This window comes from Gymnoscopelus braueri, assembly GCF_963280865.1.
Source record: "Gymnoscopelus braueri genome assembly, chromosome: 16".
NCBI classification, from domain to species: domain Eukaryota; kingdom Metazoa; phylum Chordata; class Actinopteri; order Myctophiformes; family Myctophidae; genus Gymnoscopelus; species Gymnoscopelus braueri.
The window spans coordinates 46,556,423-46,580,723 of NC_137616.1; the positions used below are offsets into that span (position 1 = coordinate 46,556,423).

The 24,301-nt window shown below is 41.2% G+C and overlaps 2 protein-coding genes across 2 annotated transcripts in view; both read left to right on the plus strand.

The window, feature by feature from the left end:
• The window catches only part of cdc42bpb (CDC42 binding protein kinase beta (DMPK-like)), a 419,833-nt gene that overhangs the window by 280,122 nt on the left and 115,410 nt on the right, over window positions 1-24,301 (plus strand). The window lies entirely within an intron of this gene.
• The window catches only part of LOC308103023 (uncharacterized protein), a gene marked incomplete at its 3' end in the record, with an annotated part of 51,680 nt that overhangs the window by 18,387 nt on the left and 8,992 nt on the right, over window positions 1-24,301 (plus strand). The window contains exons 4-5 of the mRNA XM_080452875.1: window positions 21,366-21,482; window positions 21,963-22,100. Of these exons, the coding sequence (XP_080309001.1) occupies window positions 21,366-21,482; window positions 21,963-22,100 (255 nt within the window). The remainder of the gene's footprint in view (window positions 1-21,365; window positions 21,483-21,962; window positions 22,101-24,301) is intronic.

Sequence of the window (24,301 nt, forward strand, 5' to 3'; positions counted from 1 at the left end):
AGCACATGAGATGCACAGAACAGACATAAGTATATCAATCATGGTGTCTCTACTTTATATGCGAGATAAGTGGATCTCAATGTAGGGGTTTGGGGACCTAGAGGTCATTGGCAGGGTTCCAGGGGGTCCCCAGCTAAATGATTGATAGTTAATCTTCATCATTGCAATATATTCAAATAAATACAAAGAGAGAACACTTTTTTTCACTGTGATCTCCATACCTACAGTACATAGAAAGTAAAGGTATTATGGACCGACAATATTGGACTGAAAACATTCATAATAACACAAATATCCTTAGATTCGGTTTCCAGAAATAAACATCTTGTCAAATGGAGTTATGTAATAGCATATATTTTTTACTGGAAACACTTCTCTGCTCCTCTTTTAAACCTGATGCTGGGTATTCTGAACAGAATTTTGTGGTATTCTGTGAGTGAAGATCCCAGGGTGGCGTCCTGGTATTCTGTTCTGTTCCCTGGTTAAATATAATTTGTACAATCCAGTCGATTAAATGCCCCAAGTTTAATGGCCACAGGTAGGAATAACCTACCGTAATGAGTCTCATTGGCGTAATGAGTCTCACTGAACGTGCTCCTTCTGCACATAAAGAAGGATAATTCCTTTAACAGGGCCGCTCATGAAAGTCCTTGCGGTCTTGTTTCCAATGAGGGCCTGTGAGCAATTAGGGGTTAAGAGTCTTGCTCAGGGACAAATTTCATTTCATCGACACATTTGCTGGACAGTGTGTTGTTTTGGGAGTATACAGTAACACCTCCCTTTTGTCTTGGAGTGGAGAAACACCTCCTCCCACCTCCTCTCAGCTCTACTCTGTGATCTGTGATAACATTTTCAAGAATATTCTTTTTGTCAGATTTATTTTTGTAAATAGCTGATCTACAAGCTCACAATGTACCACACAATTTTATCCTAAGTATAAAACAGGTTAAAGTAGTCATGATTTTTGATGCTATATGAACCACTTTGTTGACTGCCCCTCCCCCCTCCCCCCTCCCCCCTCACCAAATCTTTGACCACATTAGCCGATGTAAAAGCACACAAAGTGTTGAATTGCAACACACTGTGAGCTTTTGGATTGGCCATTTTCTGTGAATGTGAATGCCTATTAATACATGCCCAGAATAGGGTTGCAAGGGTTCATGTGGTTAGCACATTTCTCTGGGGTCCCCCTGAAACACCCTAAACTAAAGGATCCCTAGTTTATTTTATTGATTAGAGTGAGCATCTGCAGACAGGGATTTGGAGACACTTTATGGTTTTGAGACGATACTGCTTAAAATACTCGTTTAAATCTCCTCTCCTTTTTTTTACTTAAAATTTTTATCCCACGATTTTGTAACCATATTTTTTTACACCCAGTGCCAATTGTCTATGTAATCCTGGGCACTACCTTCCTTCTGCCAACCTAGGGAGGCCAGGGCCGAGCTCATGCCTCCTTCAATGCATGAGAGCCAACTGACCTTCTTGTCACCTGACAGGGGAGAGTTTCCCTGGTTGGACGTAACGCGTGGAAGGAACACGTTATTCCAACCAGTTCCTTTCCCCTCCATCAGGCGCCCCGGCTGGCCAGGGGGAGGCAGTATAGTGACCAGGATTACTGCATGTTTTTGTGAGGGTACCTACCCTAGGGAACACGGGGAGAACATGCAAACTGACGCGGAGGAGAGAACACGCACCCAGCGCCCCCTGCGGGAATCGAACCCAGGACCTTCTAGCTGTGAGGCGACAGCGCTACCGACTGCGCTGTCGCAGTGCCATTTGTTCTTAGGTTTTGCACGGCAATCGGACACTGCATTCATTATTTGATGCATTTTGTTCAATTTTTTTTTGTTGCTAAATTAGACCTGCTGGTGGCGCTATAACAGTCTAACGTTAAAAGGGTGGCATTTGCTCCTCAACATAGTGTGAATGTGCGTGCAAAGTTTGACCGCAATCGGATGCTTTGTTCATGATTTGCGGCATTTTGTTCAAAACAAGCCACTACTGCAAACTTTAGATGTCAATCAGGATGGAATATGAAAAATCAAACACATGCGTCTTGATCGCATGACTATAGAGATCATGTGTACCGATTTGCGTGAAATTTGGATACAATCGGAAGGAGTAATATAATAAAATGTGTTTTACATAAGTCGGCCTCCTAGTGGCGCTATAAAAGGCAGATGGGAAAAATCGGTGCAGTTATAGGTAAAAACACGAATCGGCCTGTTATAGCGCCACCATGAGGCTGATTTGAATATTTTCAAGTGCCATTTATTCCTCGGCATAGTGGAAATATGCGTGCAAAGTTTCAAGGAAATTGCATGGTGTGTTCATGATTTGAGGCATTTTGTTCAAAACGGAGCACTCCTGCAAACTTTAGAAGCCATTTTTAGCCAATCAGGATGGAATATGAAAAATCTGAAAGACAGTTTTTGTTTAATGACTATAGAGATACTGTGTACCGAATCTGTAGGAGTACTGTCAAAAAATAAGTTTTGCACAAATCGGCCTCCTGGTGGCGCTATAACAGGCCCATGTGAAGAATTTGGGCAGAGATTCTGAATTGGCATCGAGGGAGTGTGTGTGCACAGTTTTGCTGCGATCAAGTCAACGGTGCCGGAGATTAGCTGTACACAGACAGAATGACGGACGGACACACGGACACACGGACAGGGTGCAAAACATACTCTCTCGCCATGCCTTTCGGCCTGGCGGAGACAATAAGGTGTGTGTGTGTGTGTGTGTGTGTGTGTGTGTGTGTGTGTGTGTGTGTGTGTGTGTGTGTGTGTGTGTCAACCCCCGCCCCCTTAGCAGTCTCATGTGAGACAATAAAAGCTTGACCGTCAGTTCAGATTAAACACACAACTCACAGTGAGGGAGGACACAATGTCATTCCACAGCTACAGGAGGCTCTATCTTCACTTACACACCTCTTCCACCAGGAGGCGAAAGGCACTAAGAAGGCAACAGTGGCTGGATCCTTCAATGCGCATGTGTGAAACACGTTGACCCGGAAGTTACTGCGTGTTGTGATTACGGTGAAAACAGTCTCCTCATAAAGGAGGTGAAAACCGTCTCATAAAGGAGGTGAAAAACGTCTCATAAAGGAGGTGAAAAACGAGGTGAAAAACATCTCATAATGGAGGTAAAAACAATGGAGTCTGTACGGCTGAAGATAAATGAACACATGACGTCGGTGGGAGAGGAGATATTGTGTGTTTTGGACAAACAGCAGCGTGGTGCTGATGTTTGTTGTGTGAAGCTTGTCAGAGTGTTTGTGTTGGAGCGCCTCAGTGCGGCTGCAGAGTTCATGTGCAACCTCTTCCAGAGAGAGATAGAGACACTAGAAACTCTGCTGGAGAAACAAAACAAACTGCTGGACATCGATCTACACACTGCAGGTATGTCTGTTACACACACAACATCAAACTACACACTGCATGGTATGTCTGTTACACACACAACATCAAACTACACACTGCAGGTATGTCTGCTACATAGCCATGGTTCACAAGCGTCGTGGTGCCGAGTCCCCCTGGTTTATAGTGGTGTTTTTTTACATTGCCAACTCTCACATGTACATAAACTAGATTTCAGGGGTTGACACTAATGTAGCAGGGCGGTATCGATAATTATATAATATAGCCAACTACGCCACCTGGGGAGTTGCACCCCAGGAAATATTGATAATGTAAACCAACCACCTGAACATCTATTACTCCTTACACAAGTTTGTTGTACATTAATGATTAAAAGGCAGAAACAGTGTTTTAGACAAATGTACAAAAAGCTTTATTGTAATGTATAACAGGGTAAACTCATCAATAATAAAAGTAGCAACACATTTAATAAGCTAAAAACAAGACAATGCACTTAATAATAAAACTAAGTGCCTATAGGGCCAGTACTGGGGGTTTAAGGGGGAGAACGAGCAGGCCGGCTGACCCAGAGGAGGGGCACCCCAATATGGAACCACAAACAAACTAAACTGATTTCACACCAAGCACAGCAAAAGAGGGGGGGAATTACCACCAACCCAACTGGGCAGCTGTCACCTGCTCTCTCACACCGAGGAGTCCCCAGCCACAGGCCTGTAAGACAGGAAATATGGTTTAGGCAGTGCAGGGGAAATAGATGTAACTGGATTATGTATAATAGTATTGGTGATAATAAATAAAAAAAAAAAAATATATATATATATATATATATATATATATATATATATATATATATATATATATATATATATATACACTATAATAGGATGCTGTCTGTAGGCCTAGTTGTACCAAAATAAACCAAACAAAATAACAACACTAAATAAACAAAATAAGCAATAACACTAAATAAACATAACGAAAGCAATAACACTAAATAATAACAAAATAAACAATGAGGCTGGCTGAGAGCCTGAGGGTGGACGGTTGCGTCAGAAAATAATACTTTTAACCCGTATAAGGGGGTAAGCTCGGCTGAGCCAGTTGTTCCACGCCGTTTAGGAACGGGGGGAGGGGAACCTCAGCGTGGAGTGTCCATGTGAAAGGGTTCGTAATGCATGCGTGGGTAATTCAAAAGCAGCAAAGCAGCAGCAGGTATCACGGTGCCTGAAACGACAAGCGGCCGTGTCATTCTACCAATTTATAATACTAATATTCACTAAGACAGGAGCAGAGAGACAGACAGTAACGTACCGCTATGCAGCAAAGGCGGAAGCCACGATGGCTTGCTTGCAGCGGCGGACACCGGTAGGCATAAACTGTAGTAATGATAAAGGCCATGATTATTATAGTGTCTGCCTGATATAGAATTAACTTGTTATACTGCGGAGAAGGAGGACCACCAACGTACCACTTTGTGCAGCGTGAAGCAGCACCGCACGCCCGGAGCGAAACACCAGTAGATGGGAGACACGCACCGGGACTACAAAGGGTCAATAAACTGTCATGGTCAAGTTCACGACCATGTACCACGCAGCATAAAGCAAAGTGCATAAACAGCAAGATGGAGAGACATACCTGCGCTAATGCGCGATGAGAGCACAGGCGGGCCCAACAGGCCAGCCTGGACTGATAATGGACCAGTGTGGATTGACAGACAGCTAACTGTGTTTGGGAGGTGCGTTGCTTTAATACTGTTACCAATCAGCCCACTGATGAGTGGGCGGAGGATGGGCCGTGGGTAGAGTGGGAACCAACGCCCATCCTGCTACACTAAGGTCTCAGAGGCACTTGCCCGTCGGGCAAGTACAGGTCATTTTCTACTTGCCCACAGGTCTTGCCCACTTGCCCGAAAAGTAAATCGTCCTTTACGAAATGATAGGTAAAATTTGAATTACCGTTCAATTAAACATATTTTTTTACTTTCGAATTACGGGGCTGTCCGATAAAAAAATTCATACCTCAATATTTATGACAAATATCTAAATAGCTATGAATATGACTATGCGTTAACACTTGTTATTTTATATTTTTAAGTGTAGCAACAGTGAAAATGACACATTATAGGCCAACAGTGCTCTTATTTTACATTCCACAGACCATTTTGAAGTCCATACAAATAAACATAAATAATGTTTTGATGGATAAATGCAAATTATTAAGTCATATATTGTCGCTGTCGGGCAGAAACCTTGTATTTCCATATTTCAACTTTTTATGTTTGTTCATAAATGCCCTACTTCATCATTCAAGAGTGTCGCACTATAAGAATAAAAATAGCAGATCTACAAGCTCCATACGTGTCGAGATACAATGCATTGTGAGCTTGTAGATCGGCTATTTTCACTGTTTTAATTTTTGTTCATTTTTTTTAAGGATATACAAGGTTTCCACCTGACAGCGACGTTATATATAGCCTATATGGTTCTGTATCACTGTATCAGTCACTCAAATGCGCACCTTTTTATTGAACAATACGGGAGATACGGGTACTTATCGACATGACTGTCATGGTATGACAGTCATGTCTCAGGGCTAGGCTGCTTCACACACAATATCAGACTACACACTGCATGACACAACATTCGTAAGTGCTGTGATCACTTCTGTAGCCTATCCCCCCTCCACACACACACACACACACACGCACACGCACACAGTAATGGAATCCAGTTGATGTAAATGTCTCCACGATGTAGAATCCATGTGGTCACATGAAGTCAGAGATCATCATTGGAGCCACACCGTTTCCATGTGAATCCTGAGATCTACATGATTCTCACTGTTCTATTATAGCAGCTGTGTTTCCTTTTTTGCATATCGTTGCTGTTGATGGTCCATTGTGGAACCTTGGGCCGTCAACCTTTACTTTATAGAGTGCAGTCAGAAGACAGGCCTTGATAGCCACAGCGTTGATATACTGAATGTAATAGATAAGAACTTCAGGTGACCCCGACCGTGACCCTGTCCAGTCCAGACGACCGCTGGATCCATAAGATCCAAATAACAATTCGCCCATACACTATGTGCTACAATTCCTTGGGGCCCCAGGAAGGGTACACGCGGTGCTATATGTGAATTGTATTATATCAAATTTAGGTCAATTGTTAAAGATAATGTGTAAAAATGATTGCATGCATGTGAAGTCACCACTGAACAGCAGATTGAATGACCTTTGTGTATTAATACTTAGGCTCTGTACTTCCTATACCCCATGATGTCCTGTTAAGGCAACTCCGCACCAAACAGACTCGTCCAGACTATTGCAGACTACTCCAGACTGCAACAGACTGGTATTCGGTTGGCAAAAGTTGCCATTTAAGTCTGTCAGCCGACTGGCCATTCATGTGCTAATTTGACTTTTAGCGTGCCAGCGTTGCCAGGTCTGCTTATTATAAGCGACTTTGGGCTTGTTTCCCTGCAAAGCCACTTAGGGATGTTCCCAGCGTTTTTTCTTCACTGACGTGCAGTGGTGTAAAGTAACTAGTACATTTACTCAAGTACTGTACTTAAGTACAATTTTGAGGTACTTTTACTTTACTGGAGTATTTCCAATTGTCTATACTTGTACTCCACAACAATTATTTGAAATGTTTAGTTACTAGTTACTTTGCAGATATAAATCATTATGAAACATACATTAACCACTTTAGCCCTATTTTATACCTATAAGCTATTTGAAAATAGCAGATCTACAAGCTCACAACGTGTTGCGATGCACGCGTTCTGAGCTTGTAGATCTGCTATTTTCAAACATTTTTGTACTTTTACTTTTGGTACTTTAAGTACATTTTTATACCAATACTTTAGTACTTTTACTCAAGTAAATGTTGAATTCCGGACTTTTACTTGTAACAGACTCAGAGTACATCTATTGCATTCAAGCCTGGAATTTCGTCATTTTAGGGGCAAGGCCACTTGGCCTTTGGTGTTGTAATTTTTTGGAGGGCACAAAGGCCCTGCCCGGCCTTCCTGCCAGGGCAGGAAGGCCATCCAAAAAAATAATAAAGATTTTTAAGTCCAAAAATGATTTTTAAGTCCACGGAAATAATGCATTTAACTTGAAGGTTAAGGATGATTGTATTTTAATATATTATAAGAATAGTATAACTATCTGTGAAATATTACCCATTTATTTCACAAAATAATGTGTTGGCAAATGACCAATATTTAGTTATATAGGTCTCAATATGTCACATTCAGCCCTGGACTTCACTGACTGAAGTAGGGGTCACATTAATCACATTAGATTCACAGAATGTATTTTACCCACAAGTTATTTTCATTCAAATGAAATGTGAATGAACTTGCACTAATAATGACTTTAGTTGATTTTTCACTCTTTAAAATATAGTATTTCTTAATTATTAATAATTACAGCTTGTAGATTGGCTATTTTCACGATTTTAAATGTTTTTTAAATAATAATAAAAAAGGAACATACAAGATTTCCACCCGACAGCCATAATATATAGCCAATATATGGTTCTGTATCAGTATATGAGTCCGTTTTTGCAGATTTCATTCTAATTGGCTACTATGCCTGAATATGAATTTCATGAGCCTGGGTAGGTCACCCTGGCTTGGCGGAGATATGCCCTGTAGCACACTCCGCACAGCAGCAGCAGCAGCAGGTGAAAGCAATTCACTTAATTGCTCGTTCTCTCTCTCCCTCTTTCCTTCTCCTCAATCTCTCGCTCGCTCTTTCCCTCTCAATCTTTCACTCTCCCTCTGTCTCTCCCTCTCTCTTTCTTTCCTTCTCTCTCTGCCGCTTTTTACCTCCCTCTTTCTCCCTCCGTTTCTCTCTCCGTCTCTCTCCCTTTCTTTCTCCCTCCCGCTTTCTCCGTTCCTCTCTCTCCCTCGCTCCTGGTATCTCCCTCTCTCTCACCCACTTTCTCCCACCCTCTTTCTCTCTGTCTTCCTCCCCTCTCTCTTTCTCTTTCTCTCCCCTCTCTCCCTTCCTCTCTCTCTTTCCCTCTCTCTCTCTCTTTCTCCCCCCTCTTTCTCTCCCCCTCTCCCTCACGAGAAACAGTGAATGTAGGTTTTCTTAGACATGGTCGCTTGTTTCTCTCACATAATCTGGCAACACCGACAGCCCTCTGTTGTCACTGCCACTGCGCTACCAGTCGGCTAAAAAGCTGAACATGTTCGGTCGGCTCTGGGTCGGCCGAAAAGGTCCCGACGGACCCCCCGACGGACCCCTAACCGACTGGCCGACGCTTCCCGAAGCCAATTCGGCCCAAAATCGGGCCGATTTGGATTGGTCTGGAGCCAGCTTTAGCGTGGCTGGGTGGACCGAGTTGATTCTCCCAGCAACTGTCTCTCTGTATTCTATGATCCTATAGTTTACTGAGACACTACACTGTCTCTCTGTATTCTATGATCCTATAGTTTACTGAGACACTACACTGTCTCTCTGTATTCTATGATCCTATAGTTTACTGAGACACTACACTGTCTCTCTGTATTCTATGATCCTATAGTTTACTGAGACACTACACTGTCTCTCTGTATTCTATGATCCTATAGTTTACTGAGACACTACACTGTCTCTATGTACTCTATGATCCTATAGTTTACTGAGACACTACACTGTCTCTCTGTATTCTATGATCCTATAGTTTACTGAGACACTACACTGTCTCTCTGTATTCTATGATCCTATAGTTTACTGAGACACTACACTGTCTCTCTGTATTCTATGATCCTATAGTTTACTGAGACACTACACTGTCTCTCTGTATTCTATGATCCTATAGTTTACTGAGACACTACACTGTCTCTTTGTGTTCTATGATCCTATAGTTTACTGAGACACTACACAAGTGGCGTTTACACGGCTCTCTAATCCGGAAACTACGCCGGGTTCATGGGAAAAGACAGCGCTTAGCCTAGAAGTGTCTTGTATGTTTCATCTTGTATGTTTCGTCTTGTATGTTTTGTCTGCACTAAATAATAACAAAATAAACAATGAGGCTGGCTGAGAGCCTGAGGGTGGACGGTTGCTTCAGAAAAGAATACTTTTAACCCGTATAAGGGGGTAAGCTCGGCTGAGCCAGTTGTTCCACGCCGTTTAGGAACAACTGGTTGCTTAAGGCTTGTGGTGAAGTCTTAGAAAGAAACCCAAATACACTGTTAAGGCTTGTGGTGAAGTCTTAGAAATAACCCAAATACACTGTTAAGGCTTGTGGTGAAGTCTTAGAAAGAAACCCAAATACACTGTTAAGGCTTGTGGTGAAGTCTTAGAAAGAAACCCAAATACACTGTTAAGGCTTGTGGTGAAGTCTTAGAAATAAACCCAAATACACTGTTAAGGCTTGTGGTGAAGTCTTAGAAAGAAACCCAAATACACTGTTAAGGCTTGTGGTGAAGTCTTAGAAAGAAACCCAAATACACTGTTAAGGCTTGTGGTGAAGTCTTAGAAAAGAAAAAAAAAATACTACAGGTAAGCTGAGACTGCGGCTTAGGGAAGACCCCCAAAAAACTACAGGTTATATGTAAGCTGGGTCCGCGGCTTAGGGAAGACCCCAAAAATACTACAAGATGTCCCGTTAGGTTGGCTGGGTGGACCGATTATCCTCCCGGCAACGGCCCCGAACGCCGGGTTCAAAGGAAAAGATAGCGTATAGCCTATGTTTAGCTCCAGCATCCGAGCGAGGTGACGTGAAGGACCCTATATGGGGCCTTGGTGTAAAAAATAATACATGTGTAGCTCCAGCATCCGAGCGAGGTGACGTGAAAGACCGTAAACGGGCCTTTGGAGGACGCTCTCTGGGTCCGAGCGGTAGGTTTAGCTCCAGCATCCGAGCGAGGTGACGTGAAGGACCCTAAATGGGGCCTTGATCAAAAATAATACATGTTTAGCTCCAGCATCCAAGCGAGGTGACGTGAACGGCTGGCTCTGCAGCCTAGGGATGCCCCCTAAATAGTACTACAGTGTGTCATATGTGTTTTTATATGTATGTTATATGTATGTTATATGTATGTCATCCGAATGAATGAAGGTCTCTGTAAGTCCTGTTTGTTTGTTTATTAAGGAGCATCCACTAGTCTACACCTTGGTGGAGACTATTCTTCCAAAATTCCATATTAACAGTAAAATTATACTGTATAGGCCTATGTGCTTCGGCGTTAAGGCCCTGGTGCAAGGTGACCAAGTACATGAAGTCCAGTATTGTGCTTATGTACAGTCTTGAGGTATTGTTATTTTAAAAAGCCCTTATAGCTACCTGTATTTTTACTTCCACTGCATACATCTCAGAGGCAGACAGTGTGCTTCTGCCCCTGCAAAACACCTTGAGAACTTTGGTTACTGTTTACTTTGCAGATGTAGATAATTGCTGCAGAACCACTTCAGCCCTGCATACAGCTCAGCCATTTGGAAATTGCCGATCTACAAGCTCACAAGCTATTTCATCTCAAGCACTTCGCGCTTGTGGATCTGCTATTTTCAAAAGGAAACTTGTGCATGTTAAATTGTGAATGGGGACAGGCTGCCTATTAAACACTTCTCACGTTGGTGTTTCACTCCACCCCGATACCATTTTTGTTTTTGGTACTTTGACCCAAGTACATGTCAGTGGATAGTGTAGTCTGCTCCGTGAGCACTTTGTTTAGAGATTTTGTCCTGCTTAGGAATTTAAACCTGCACGGGGTTTAGTGGTGGAAGGTCACAAAGTACATTTACTCAAGTGTTCTACTTGAGTACATTTTGAGGTTCTCCATTTGTACTTCACTAAGTGAGTTCCAGTTTTCAATACTTTTACTTTTACTCGATTACATTTCAGAGGCCAATATTATATTTTTACTTCAGTATAATTGCTGGAAACCATGGATATTTAGGCTAGTTCAAAAAGTGTGCCATTTTTAATGTAAACACGCATAGAGTGAGAGTGTTGTAGACACTGAAATGAATATCAGTAAGTCTAATATGCTTGTATAACAAGGAGGACCAGCCAGCAGAAGCATACGCTAGTAGAGTGTTGATTTCAAATAATAATAATAATAATAATAATAATAATAATAATAATAATAACAATGACGATAGCAATAATAATTTTAAGAATGTAAGTGGTCAGAAAGCCCAAACGCTTGTAGATTGAACTCTTAATTCCTTGTTTCAGTATCACGGCCAAGCTACATAACATATACTGTAGTGGAGAGTGACATTTTGGAGTGCAGTGATCATAAAACATTAGTTGTTATAGACCAAACATGGCTAGCACACGCACCATGAAGGCCAAGAGAACAGAGGCCTTACTGACATCACATGCACCGTAGTGAGATTTGCCACACAGACTGCAGTATCAAAATACATTCAAGTGCCACAGACACAGTGCCTGTAGGCATTCCACACATTAATATACATACATATTCCCAAAATGGACCTTCACAGAAGTTAGAAATGTATTGATTCCACATTCGACGCTAACTTACAACATGAATGGCAGAGGTTCACTTCCAGCTATGACCTGATGGAACATGGAACTGTACTGTGTGCGCTACAAGTGAAACACCACAACATAAACCATCGTTCTGGACATGACGTAGAGGGCCAGCAATAGATACAAGCTGCTGCGTGTATGAGACTCACTTCTGATGACACCTACGGGAAACAGACACCAAGCCTTGGGGAAGCTTGGGTTACTCAGACTTTGAATGTTTCAGAGACTTTACACTAGTTCACTACTATGCTATGGTCACATGACCTCTCGTCTCTTCAGCCAGTGGAATATACGCAGCTGGGGTTGACCTCTTGCCCACTCTCTGTTGTTGTAGCCTCGACATGTGCAAATACATACATTTCTATCGATCTGGAGAGGACACAACACGATTTATGTTTATAGATACAATAGCGAGGGAGACACACACACCAGAGCTATTAGTGCTTGGTCGTATCGTTATCTATAACATAATTCGTTCTGTTATGAACTTACACAACAATATGACAAATTTATTGGAAAGCATAAACGAATCGATGAAACCTTTTTAAGTAAAAAAACATGTGTCACAGTTAAGAGAGCACTTTTCCAGTTCTAAAAATGCAAGGCCAGAGGCCTGTGTTGTTTTTTTAAGCCGAAACTATGAAAGCACTGAGATTTGGAATTAACTTATTAATTATCATTATTATCCTTATTATTATAATTTTTTAAGAAAATTATGTTTGTGGTCACTAAAACAGCTTTTACAATACTCATTTGATGAAATAACATAAATTGTTTAGTGTGTGGGGAGATTTTGCTCACATTTAGTTTTGATGTAGGGAGTTCTGTTGCATTGAGTTAGGCTGTGTTGTCGAGGGACTCACGAGCACGTTGGATGCGCTTAGCAGAACATTTATGACCACGGGGGTAGCTGCACGATCCATGGCCTCAGAAGGGTGCACACTTCGGGGCTGTGTGCGTGTTGGCTCCTTTTGTGCTCTGGCTTGATTTGATTCACATACAGCGAAGTGAGGTGTTTGTGTGAGCTGCTCAGAATATCTCCCTGTGATATAATAAGTTACATCATGTACCTGCTGATTTATGTATGTGTAGTACCATTGTATATTTAGTCACGGTAAAGGAGGGTGGCACCATGACCACTGTACATTCTCTATGCCAGATGGCAGCGCTATTGTGACCAGTCAGACACTGATGTACGGTCCAGTCGGACACTGACGTACTGACCAGTCTGACACGGACATGCTGTAGCTTACCAGTGAGCCTTCCAAGTAGTACAATTATACAGTGATGCCCTGCCGGGTGGCAGGTCAAGGAAGGAGATAGTATAATGTAATAGTTATAGTATAATAAAATACTAGTGAGATAGTAGAATAGCGTATTTATAGTGAGATAGTAGAATAACATATTTATTAGTGAGTATACTAAAGTTCATACTTTTAGAAACTTTCATGTCGAATTGATGTAATGCTGCCTTTAATTGTTGTTAAATAGATATGCTTAGACTTATGGTAGAGTGTCCAATACAGAGACACTTGAGTGTAAGGAAGGAGAGACAGTGACACGCACACACTCTCATACACAAGCACGCCACAAATTAGATAGTATAATAGTACAAATACAGTCGATTGTCGAGATAGTATAATTAAAGTCCAAAGCATAATACGGGCCAAAGACCTAAGTGAAAGACTTGCCACTAGACAATATTTACTACACATTTTTTTTTATATAAAGGAGGGACACTACACAATTAATTTGACTAGTACCAATGTCACTCTCCGCCAGAAGAAAGAATAAGAAACCAAAAAGAGAGAGCTTCCCAAGACCCAACAACCATGTTGTCCAACAAATTTTGATTTTTGATTTTGATAGTAATGTTGGGGGACGTAATCTGATCGTAGCGATCTCCCTGGCAGCTTTAGGCACATTAAGTATAGACTGTGTTGCCCTTCGCACATGGCAAGTGAAGAGAGCAGATACAGAAGAATCCCAATACACACATTGTAGCGTAGCGCCACCAGGGCCCCCATGCTGAACTTGACGAAGAACACCCCTGCACGATATCTGCGCCCCGACATTTGCTAGTCTTGGGCTGTGTCGGAACCTCCTCCTCCGGGCTCGGAAAAGTGACCACCTCAACCAGAGGAATTGGAGAAGAAACCAAAATGCACAGATATTACAAGAATAAAATAAAATAAAAAATAATAATACACATGTTAGAATAGTTGCTTGTAATGGAAAACTCAGTGGGAATGCCCCACTGAGGGACCCTAAGTTTAGCAATGCAATATGGAATCAAATGATGTAATTGTCCCCAATAAGAGCTCATGTCCAGATGGTAGGTTTGGGACTGCCCCAGCCTAGTTCAGAGTTTCCCCTTCAAAGAAAAGGGTTTTCCTCGGCTCACATGACTCAAAAAGAAAAAAAATGGGACCTGATTTTTTAAACATGCAATATGTTATGCTAGTGGATAATTTCTATAAAGTACTGTTTAGATTTTAATCTTGTGTTGTTGTAGCTACTAAATTCGTACCCAAGGAGGGGTTGATGGTCCATTGTGGAACCTTGGGCCGTCAACCTTTACTTTACGTCAGAAGACAGGCCTTGATAGCCACAGCGTTGATATACTGAATGTAATAGATAAGAACTTCAGAATTCTCCAGGCGCTCAACCGAGCGCTTGTTTGCATGCAGACTTTGATGTGGAGCGAATTGCCTTCGTGATATATCAGGTCGTATTGTTTTAATATCATTAATGTGCTGTTCTTTTATTCACATAGTATAGAGGGAATCTCCCTTGTTTGTTAAAGGTATCATGACATTCATGTTTACACCACATTCAGAGTCTTTGTCCTGGTCCTTCAAACGTGTACAAAAAGTTTTAACTGAAAATGAATGTCATCGAACCTTTAATAAAGATGCCTTGCGCATGTGAACGGTAATTTCTGTGTATGTCGTCTATAAACTGGACTTTAGGGTTTTATTGAACCAAGAGTGACAGGTCTGCCACGGCACATCACTGTCGGGCAGAAACCCCGTATTATAATTTTTTCGGTAAATTAATGCCCTTATTCATCATACTACAGGGTAGATCTACAAGCGTTTGATTCTGAAAAGTAACAGTTTGGACATAATAGGTTTCTACCTCACAGTAACAATATTATTATACCTACTTATAACGTTTAATATTATAAATATGTATAGTTTCTATACATAGTATAGTCCTTATTCATGTCATATCATAGTCCTTATTGTTAAAGTCCTTATTTATGTCACATCATAGTCCTTATTATGAATATTTGTATTTTATTCCTTCATTCCAGACCAGTGTGTGGAGTCCAGTCTGCAGGTGAAGATCAGTTCTCCAGCCAGGACTGTTTCTATTGAGCAGGAACCTGAAGACCACCTTAAACAGGAACCTGAAGACCACCTGGATCTCAGTAAGTTTTAGGCACTCTCTTTATTTATTTTGTTGGTGAAAGTGGGCCAGTACTGAGGGTGTAAAGATGAAGCAATATGAATCTGGTAATCGATTTAAGCATTAACAATTTGACTACCGTACATCGATGCTTTGACCCCTGCATCTATCTAAATGTACCATGAATAGGACGATGGTTCGGTTGTAAAAGTATGAATGGGTTCATTGAAGCCGTGCAGTTAATTCTACTTCAGTATTAACTAACCAGCTGCAGAAGACTCACTGATCTAACATTTAGTAATTAAGTAATTACTTTCAAAATAATAGGGACTGCCTTTCATTCACCTCTCATTCAGCTTGTCTCGCATCTTCTATGAGAGCTGCAATGTAAACAATCAACGGCCACTATTTTCAGCACAGAGCGCAGTCAGTGCACCATCAAATTAAAATATTGGAAGCTGTTTGCAAAGAGTAATCTTGTCGATACTTCTTTGTGTATGCTGTTTGTTTTGTATTGTATTGTAATTTGATGAGATTATAAAGAATATAGCTGCAGGCAGCGATAACACGGGCCAGTGAAAGAGAGAGAGACATGGAGACTGAATAGATTGAAGAGAGAGGGAGAGAGAGAGGGGGAGAGAGAGAGAGAGAGAGAGAGAGAGAGAGAGAGAGAGAGAGAGAGAGAGAGAGAGAGAGAGAGAGAGAGAGAGAGAGAGAGAGAGAGAGAGAGAGAGAGAGAGAGAGAGAGAGAGAGAGAGAGAGAGAGAGAGAGAGAAACTAGAGAGAGAGAGAAAAACAGAATAGATTGGAGAGAGAGAGACATGGAAACTGAATAGATTGAAGAGAGAGAGAGATGGAAACTGAATAGATTGAAGAGAGAGAGAGATGGAAACTGAATAGATTGAAGAGAGAGAGAGATGGAAACGGAATAGATTGAAGAGAGAGAGAGATGGAAACGGAATAGATTGAAGAGAGAGAGAGATGGAAACGGAATAGATTGAAGAGAGAGAGAGATGGAAACGGAATAGATTGAAGAGAGAGAGAGATGGAAACAGAATGGTTTGATTGGACATCTCAACCTATTGCCATTAAGAGGACTCGAACTCTCAACCTTCGGACTAATAGGCTGCAACACTACCTATAGTGCTATAGCTTTGTCCAGGCTGGTGTTGTCTGTTGAAGATCATAAACTCTTGCCTTCTGTCATGAACCAAGCCCCTGTTTCACTAACACTAAGATCACTCGTTCACAAACCATTTACCAATGAAGAAATTGTACATCTCCTCAGAACCAAAACTAGTGAAAGTAGCCGATCTACAAGCTCACAAAACATGAAAAGTTGTGAGATTGTAGATCGGCTATTTTCACAATGAATAATGTTATACATTGAAAAAACACACTCGCAAATAAGCATTTCATGTTATCTTTAACAATTGCACATGTATTCATTGATACAGTCTTGTTGTTTGCAATGCACTTTAAATGAAATTTGCACCAAGTGAGGCTTGAACCGGAAACCTTGAGGTTGTGAGGCATTCATTTAAGCGGGAAGCCATTGGACCAACAGACCTGATGCAGTGAAAATGGAGGTCAGACAGATGATACCATTTCACGCAAATAGCTGAAAAATCCTGGGTTTAAGTGTTTTTTTTCAAATTGCTCAAAATTGCGGACAATCTAAGGGCGGAGCTTACTGGTTTGATTGATTGACATTTTTATTAGGCAAAAGGATGTAAAACAACACAGTTACATTTATAATGCTTTTGACTAAAAGGTCCGGCCAAAAAAGTCCTTGCGGACTTGTTTCCGTTGGGGTCCTTGAATTAATTTCATAGACATATATAGTAGCAACCAAACAGTTCAAAAATCAACATGAAAATACAGATAATACAGAAAAAATACAACTATGTACCAAAAAAAGGAGCATGAAAAAAATAAAAATAAAAAATAAATGTACAAAAAAAGAGGGGGGGGGGTGAAGCATGGAAAAATAACGATTATATACAAAAAATGCATGAGGAAATACAAAATATGTACAAAAAAGAGGAGGGGGGGGGGGGGTCGTCTGTCTACAGGGAAACTGGTACTATCTCCTCTTTCGGCCTCCAGAAAGATGAGTTTTTAGGGCTGTTTTGAATGAGCCCAGCGAACTGCATTTTTTGAGGGATGGGGTTAGACTATTCCATTCCTTGGTGGCTGTGCTATAGAAGGAGAATTTGCCCATGTTTGTTTTATGGGTGGGTGGTACCAGATTGTTGTTTACGCTCCCTCTAGTTTCGTGGCTGTGGGTGTCACTAACTTTTTCGAGGTATTTATACAGATATGCGGGTATAGGGGGCATTTCGGGCAAATCTGCATTTACAATTTTGAAGACCAGACCCATTTTTAGTTGTTTAACCCTGTCTTCCACCCTGAGCCAGCCTAGGCTGGCATAGTGAGTGGGAGAGAGGTGGGTCATGGGCCCCAGTCCGAGAAGTAGTCGGATCAGTTTGTTTTGGGAGGTTTGAAGCTTAGTCTGCAGTGACACTGAGGTGTTAGAGTACCAAGAGGAGCTAGCATAGTCAAAAAGGGGCTGAATCAGGGCCCCCGAGAGGGTCCTGAGGGCCTGAGGGTTGACAAAAGAGGAAACTCTGCCCATAAATCTGGTTCTCTGGTTTACTCCTTTGACCACCTTTGTTGCCATGCTTTCACCTGACAGGTATTTGTCAAGAATACATCCCAAATAGGTAATCTCTTCTTTGCTAGTGATGATTGTGTCATCGACTATGACCTTGAAGTCATCTACCTTCATTTTACTGAGGGAATGTTTAGTCCCAAATAGGATGGATTCAGTTTTCCCAAGGTGTAGTGACAGTTTGTTATCGGTAAGCCAGGTACGGATTTTTGAGAGTTCAGAGCTGAGAGCTTCCTCAACTTGCAACTTGTCCTCACCCGAGATCAGGAGTGCCGAGTCATCAGCGAACAGGAACAGTTTGCAGTTACAGGCAGTATGGTCAAAGCTGGTCAAAGCGATAGATGTGTTCCTCATGAGTCAAGGCACAAGTGTAAGCAAGTTTCATGACTTTCGGCCAAACGAGGCATGACTTTTGCCTGTTTAAAGTTTGCATTTAAAAACAAATGCTATAGCGCCCCCCTTTGGCCAATTGGAGTGAGATTGTTTTCAGTGATATTTGGAATGACCCTCTACATTACTGCAAAGTTTCAAAGAAATGTGAGTCTTGCATGTATGTGTTAGGGGCAGATGAATAATTTTCATAAAACTGCAATAGTTAAAACCTATCTCCTCCTGGGATTTTTGAGTACTTTGCACGAAATTTACACATGAACTTTGGACCTCTGCCAACATAACGATGGGAGCGGATTTTTTCTAAGTGAAAAAATGCAGAAGTTAGGAGCCAATGACTGTTTTTCATATAATTCAAAATGGTGGGCGATCTAAAGGTCAGAGGTCAAAAGTCAGAGTGTGAAAGTTGTTCAGCATGAGAAGACGCATATGTGAATGGAAGTTTCATGGCTGTAGGTCAAACAGGGCATGAGTTGTACCTGTTCAAAGTTGGCATTTTCAATTGAGTGCTATAGTGCCACCTTTTGAGGAAAGATTGTGAGATTTATTTCTTGATCGTTTTTCATGACCATCTACTAGAGATGCGCGGATGGGTTTTTTTGTCACCCAAATCCGCGTTAACAAGTTCATTATCCATCCGCCATCCACCCGCGGTAATTATATCATCCTATTTATAGATCCGCACCAACCGCACCAAATAATTGTTATTTTCCTGACGTTAGTTTTCTTATAAACAATGTCACTCACCACTGTCGCGATGCAGTGACTGTATACAATCCACAACCATGGTAACTACAAGCGCACGTCTTCATTCAGTTCATTGAGTTACTTTCGCTTTCAACCACTTTGTTGCCATGTCGGCTTTTTATAAGCTTTTTATAAGCGACTTTTGTTTGGCACTTGTTGTGGGCTTGTTTTCATAGACCTGGCTGCTTATTTCTCTCGCAAGTTGTCGCAACCTGGCAACACTGGCCGGCTGCAAAGCAACATGTAGTGAGCGGCTATTTTGTGCCTGGTGTAAAATGACGTAATATTAAAATACTACAAACGCACACAGTGAAATTTAGTGCTTTTTAAAAGCTATTGTAGGTCTATAGATTGATATCATTAATTTAATTCCCGCATTATTTCACCCGCGGTTTATCCAATATTAATTAATCATTATATTTGATTGACCCAAATCCACCCAAACTGCGGTTAACTGCGGCAACCGCGGCTAAAACCGCGATCTGCGCATCTCTACCATCTACCATATGGCCGAGTTTCGTAAAAAGCGACAGCACGGTTCTGCCAGAACTGCCAAAAGTGGCAGAAGAAAAAAAGAGGGGAACATTAAGACAGGTCCAGAGCTGAGCTTCAGGCACCTCAGCTGTGGAACCTTCTCCCAGTCTCAGTCCGTGAAGCAGACACACTCTGTATATTTAAGACTAGACTAAAAACCTTTCTCTATGATAAAGCCTATAGCCGAAGTGTATAGACTCAGTCACCCTATAGTCATTCTCTCTCCCCTCCCCTCCCCACCTCCCCCTTTTCCTCTCTCCTCTCGTCCTCTCTCTTCTCGTCCTCCCTTTGGTTGTGTGGGTTTGTGTCCCATTGGTACAATCGTAATTAACCCTGTACGGATTCACGCTCTAGTAAGGCCTGCCACTAATTCTACAACCGGGGACCCGCTCCCCGGAGTTTCTTTTATTTCCCACGTCGCAGGTCCATGGACTGTCACTACGGACCGCCAGCTGCGGCTCAAGACTGTGACTGCGGACCGGGTCTCTCCATGGAGCACGACCGTGGATTTCTACTACACTACACTATACCACTACACTATACTGTATATTATCTTAACATTCTTATATTATACCATTATATACTGCATACACACTATTGCTGTACTATATTATATTATCATATACTATCTTACACTATTATATTTGCTACTATTGTTATTGTTACTACTTGCACTGTATCTCTTTCTGTCTCTCCTCTGTCTGTCTCTCCCTCTCTCTCTCTTCTTTCCCCCGACACGGTCGAGGCAGAAGGCCGCCACCCTAGAGCCTAGGGTCTGCCTGACGTTTCTTCCCGTTAAGAGGGAGTTTTTCGTTGCCACTGTCGCAAAATTGCTTGCTCAGGGTGGGATGTCGGGTCTCTTCTCTACATGTAAAGTGTCTTGAGACAACTTGTTGTGATTTGACACTTTAATAAAAGTAATAATTAATTGAATTGAATTGAGCTCTGGCCCCGTAATAAAAAAAACTGCCTCCATGCAACATGTCTGTTGTCTGCGTAGTGCAAACACACACACACACACACACACACACACACACACACACACACACACACACACACACACACACACACACACACACACACACACACACACACACACACACACACAGGACATCTATATACACACTGCATTTATGTCTGTTACATATACACATCATCAAACAACACTGCAGGTATGACACAGTGTTTGCATGGTGAGGTGTTGTTAGTTGTTAATCCAATTGATGTAAATATGTCTCCACGATGGAGAATCTTAATCCATGTGGTCACATGAAGTCAGAGATCATCATAGGAGCCACACCGTTCCCATGTGAATCCTGAGATCTACATGATTCTCACTGTTCTATTACAGCAGCTGTGTTTCCTTTTTTGCATATCGTTGCTGTCGGGCAGAAACCTTTTATCTCCATATTTTAACCTTTTTAATATTATATTTTTGTAAATTAATTTCCTAATTCATCATAGTAGCAAATTAGCCGATGTACAAGCTTTTCATCTGCTATTTTTTAATTTGAATTCTGAAAAGTAACAGTTTGGACAATAGGTTTCCACCTCACAGCAACAATATTAGTATTAACTTATACAGTTTAATATTATAAATGTATATAGTCTCTATATAGTGACCTTATTCATGTCACATCCTAGTCCTTATTAATAAAGTCCTTATTTATATCACATCAAAGTCCTTATTATTAAAGTGCGTATTGTATTCCTTCATTCCAGACCAGTGTGTGGAGTCCAGTCTGCAGGTGAAGATCAGTTCTCCAGGAAGGACTGTTTCTATTAAACAGGAACCTGAAGACCACCTTAAACAGGAACCTGAAGACCACCTGGATCTCAGTAAGTTTTAAGCACTCTCTCTTGATTTATTTTATTGGTGAAAGTGGGCCGGTACTGAGAATGCATTGACCCCTGCATCTATCTAAATGTACTATGAATAGGACCATGGTTCGGTTGTAAAAGTATGAATGGGTTCACTGAAGCCGTGCAGTTAATTCTACTTCAGTACTAACTAACCAGCTGCAGAAGACTCACTGATCTAACATTTACAAATATTTACTTTAAAAAATAATAGGGATTGCCTCTAATTCACCTCTCCTTCAGCTTGTCTCGCATCTTCTATGAGAGATGCAATGTAAACAAACAACGGACACTCTTTGCAGCACAGATTGCAGTCAGTGCACCATCAAATAAAATATTTGTAAGATATGGGCAAAGAGTAATCTTGTTGTTTTTCCTGCCACAACTGGTGACTGAGATAATGCAGTGGCGTTACAAGATTCAAACCTTTTATAGAGTCTCATTGTATCTTTTTATTAGACTTCCTGCGCGTACCTGTGTGTAAAGAGGAGGTTTCACCTGAAGAGGAGCAGAGCCCCAATCTGGTTCAGGAGGAACCAGAACATCCACAGATTAAAGAAGAACAGGAGGAGCTACTTGAACGACCAGAAGAGGCTGGTGGGTCAACGTTGATATTACTAGCAGTGAAAAGTGAAGATGATGATGAAAACAGAGAGATAGAGCCTGTAGCCAGCACCTCAACTGAACACATGAAAACACAAGCTGATTTAGAGGACTGTGGAACATCACAACCAACTAGTGATGACCAGCTCCTCTCTTCACACTGTTCTGAATCAGACACTGAAGACAGTGATGAGTGGGAGGAGACTAGGGGAGATCAGTCAGCTTTAAACACACTGAAATCACACAAGACACAAAATGTGGGAGAACAACGCAAGCTGTCCCAGGAATCCCTGAAATCATCTAAACAAACTCACTCCATGACGAGTCTCGCAGGGAAGAAAAGTTGTACAGCATGTGGCAAAATGTTTAATACAAAGGGAAATCTGAAGAGTCACACAATGATTCACACAGGGGAAACACTCTTTGCTACATAATGAATAAGAATAATAGATGATGGTGGTGGTGTGAGATTTTAGAAACAGATCTGTATTAAATAGTTGGAAATCAGTGTGGTGACTGAGGTCTCAAGTTAATCTAGTGACCATGTGCGTTTTAATGGCTGGTTTTATAGTCTATGATTTGTTTATGATTATGAGTCAGAGTTGGTAGACTGGCGCACAAGAGTAGGCTATGCCCCAGACTATTTATGCTGACATTGGGAGGAGTTCGAATCCCATGAGAGGATAACATTTATTTATTTTTGACGCTTTAAATGGCCTGAATAGTTAATGTAGGCTACATGACGCATGTTTAATCCAATGGTGAAATGTTGCATTTTTAAAATGTATTGTTAGAGACTTTCACAGGAAGAAGTGGTTGTCTTCTAATGAACTGTTGATGTAACATATCATGTGTCATATTTACTATTTCTAAGTAGCCTCTAACACAATGAATAATAGATGATGATGATGGTGATGATAGATTTTAGACACAAATCTGTAGTAAACAGCCGTGTTAGAGAGCAGTACAATTTGTCGTGAGAAGAATGGCGCACCGGAGTAAGCGCCTGTCTGGTGTAATTGTGCTGATGTTGGGAAGAGTTCGAATCCCAGGAGGGAATGAACATTTATTTATATATTTATTAATTCATTCATTGATGCGTTTATTTGCATGCTTTGAATGGGCTGAATAGTGATTGCCTACCTTACACATGTTGACTCCAACTCCAATTGCGAATAGCTGCATTTATAAAATGTATTGTTAGATTGTCACAGGAAGAAGTGGTTGTCTTCTAATGAACTGTTGATGTAACCTATCATGTGTCATATTTACTATTTCTAAGTAGCCTCTAACATAATGAATAATAGATGATGGTGGTGATGGTGATAGATTTGAGAAACAAATCTGCAGTAAGCAGCCGTGTTAGAGAGCAGTACAATGAAATCAGTGTGGTGACTGAGGTCTCAAGTTAATCTAGTGACCATTAGTCTAGATGGAAAGGGGGGTCCACGCGCATGGGTGGATTTTTTGACGCCACTTGTTTTTTCGTAATCCTTGAAGGGTGTATTTTAAGATTCTGCCAGGTAACCGGCTGGAAAAATGTCTCATGGGGTTCATTTTTAACCCTTTCTTACACAACTCCTACCCAAATTCGAAAATATAAAAAAAGACAAAACAGCATAGCTATTCAAATAAACAACCTACAGGGACAAATGAACACATGTTTCCATACAATTAGGACCCAAGGAATTCATTAAAAATGTTATTATTAAGATTCAAGCACATCTTGCCTCTGTTTTGGGGCAAAAACTGCACAAAAATAGCTGCAAATGGTCGTATCACATCTATTACTTCTCTTTTTTACTAAATTCTTAGATGGATTTTTCCTTGACAACTGTTTTTTCTTAATCCTTGAAGGGTGTATTTTAAGATTCTGCCAGGTAACAGGCTGAAAAAACGTCCCATGGGGTTCATTTTTAACCCTTTCTTACAGAACTCCTACCCAAATTCGAAAATGTAGAAAGAGACAAAACAGCATAGCTATTCAAATAAACAACCTACAGGGACAAATGAACACATGTTTCCATACAATTAGGACCCAAGGAATTCATAAAGAATATTATTGTTAAGATTCAAGCACATTTTGACTATGTTTCAGGTTTTTTTTTCTTAATCCTTGAAGGGTGTATTTTAAGATTATGCCAGTAGTAGAGGCCCTAGGAGGGGTCCACGCGCGACTGTTTGTTTTATCTTTT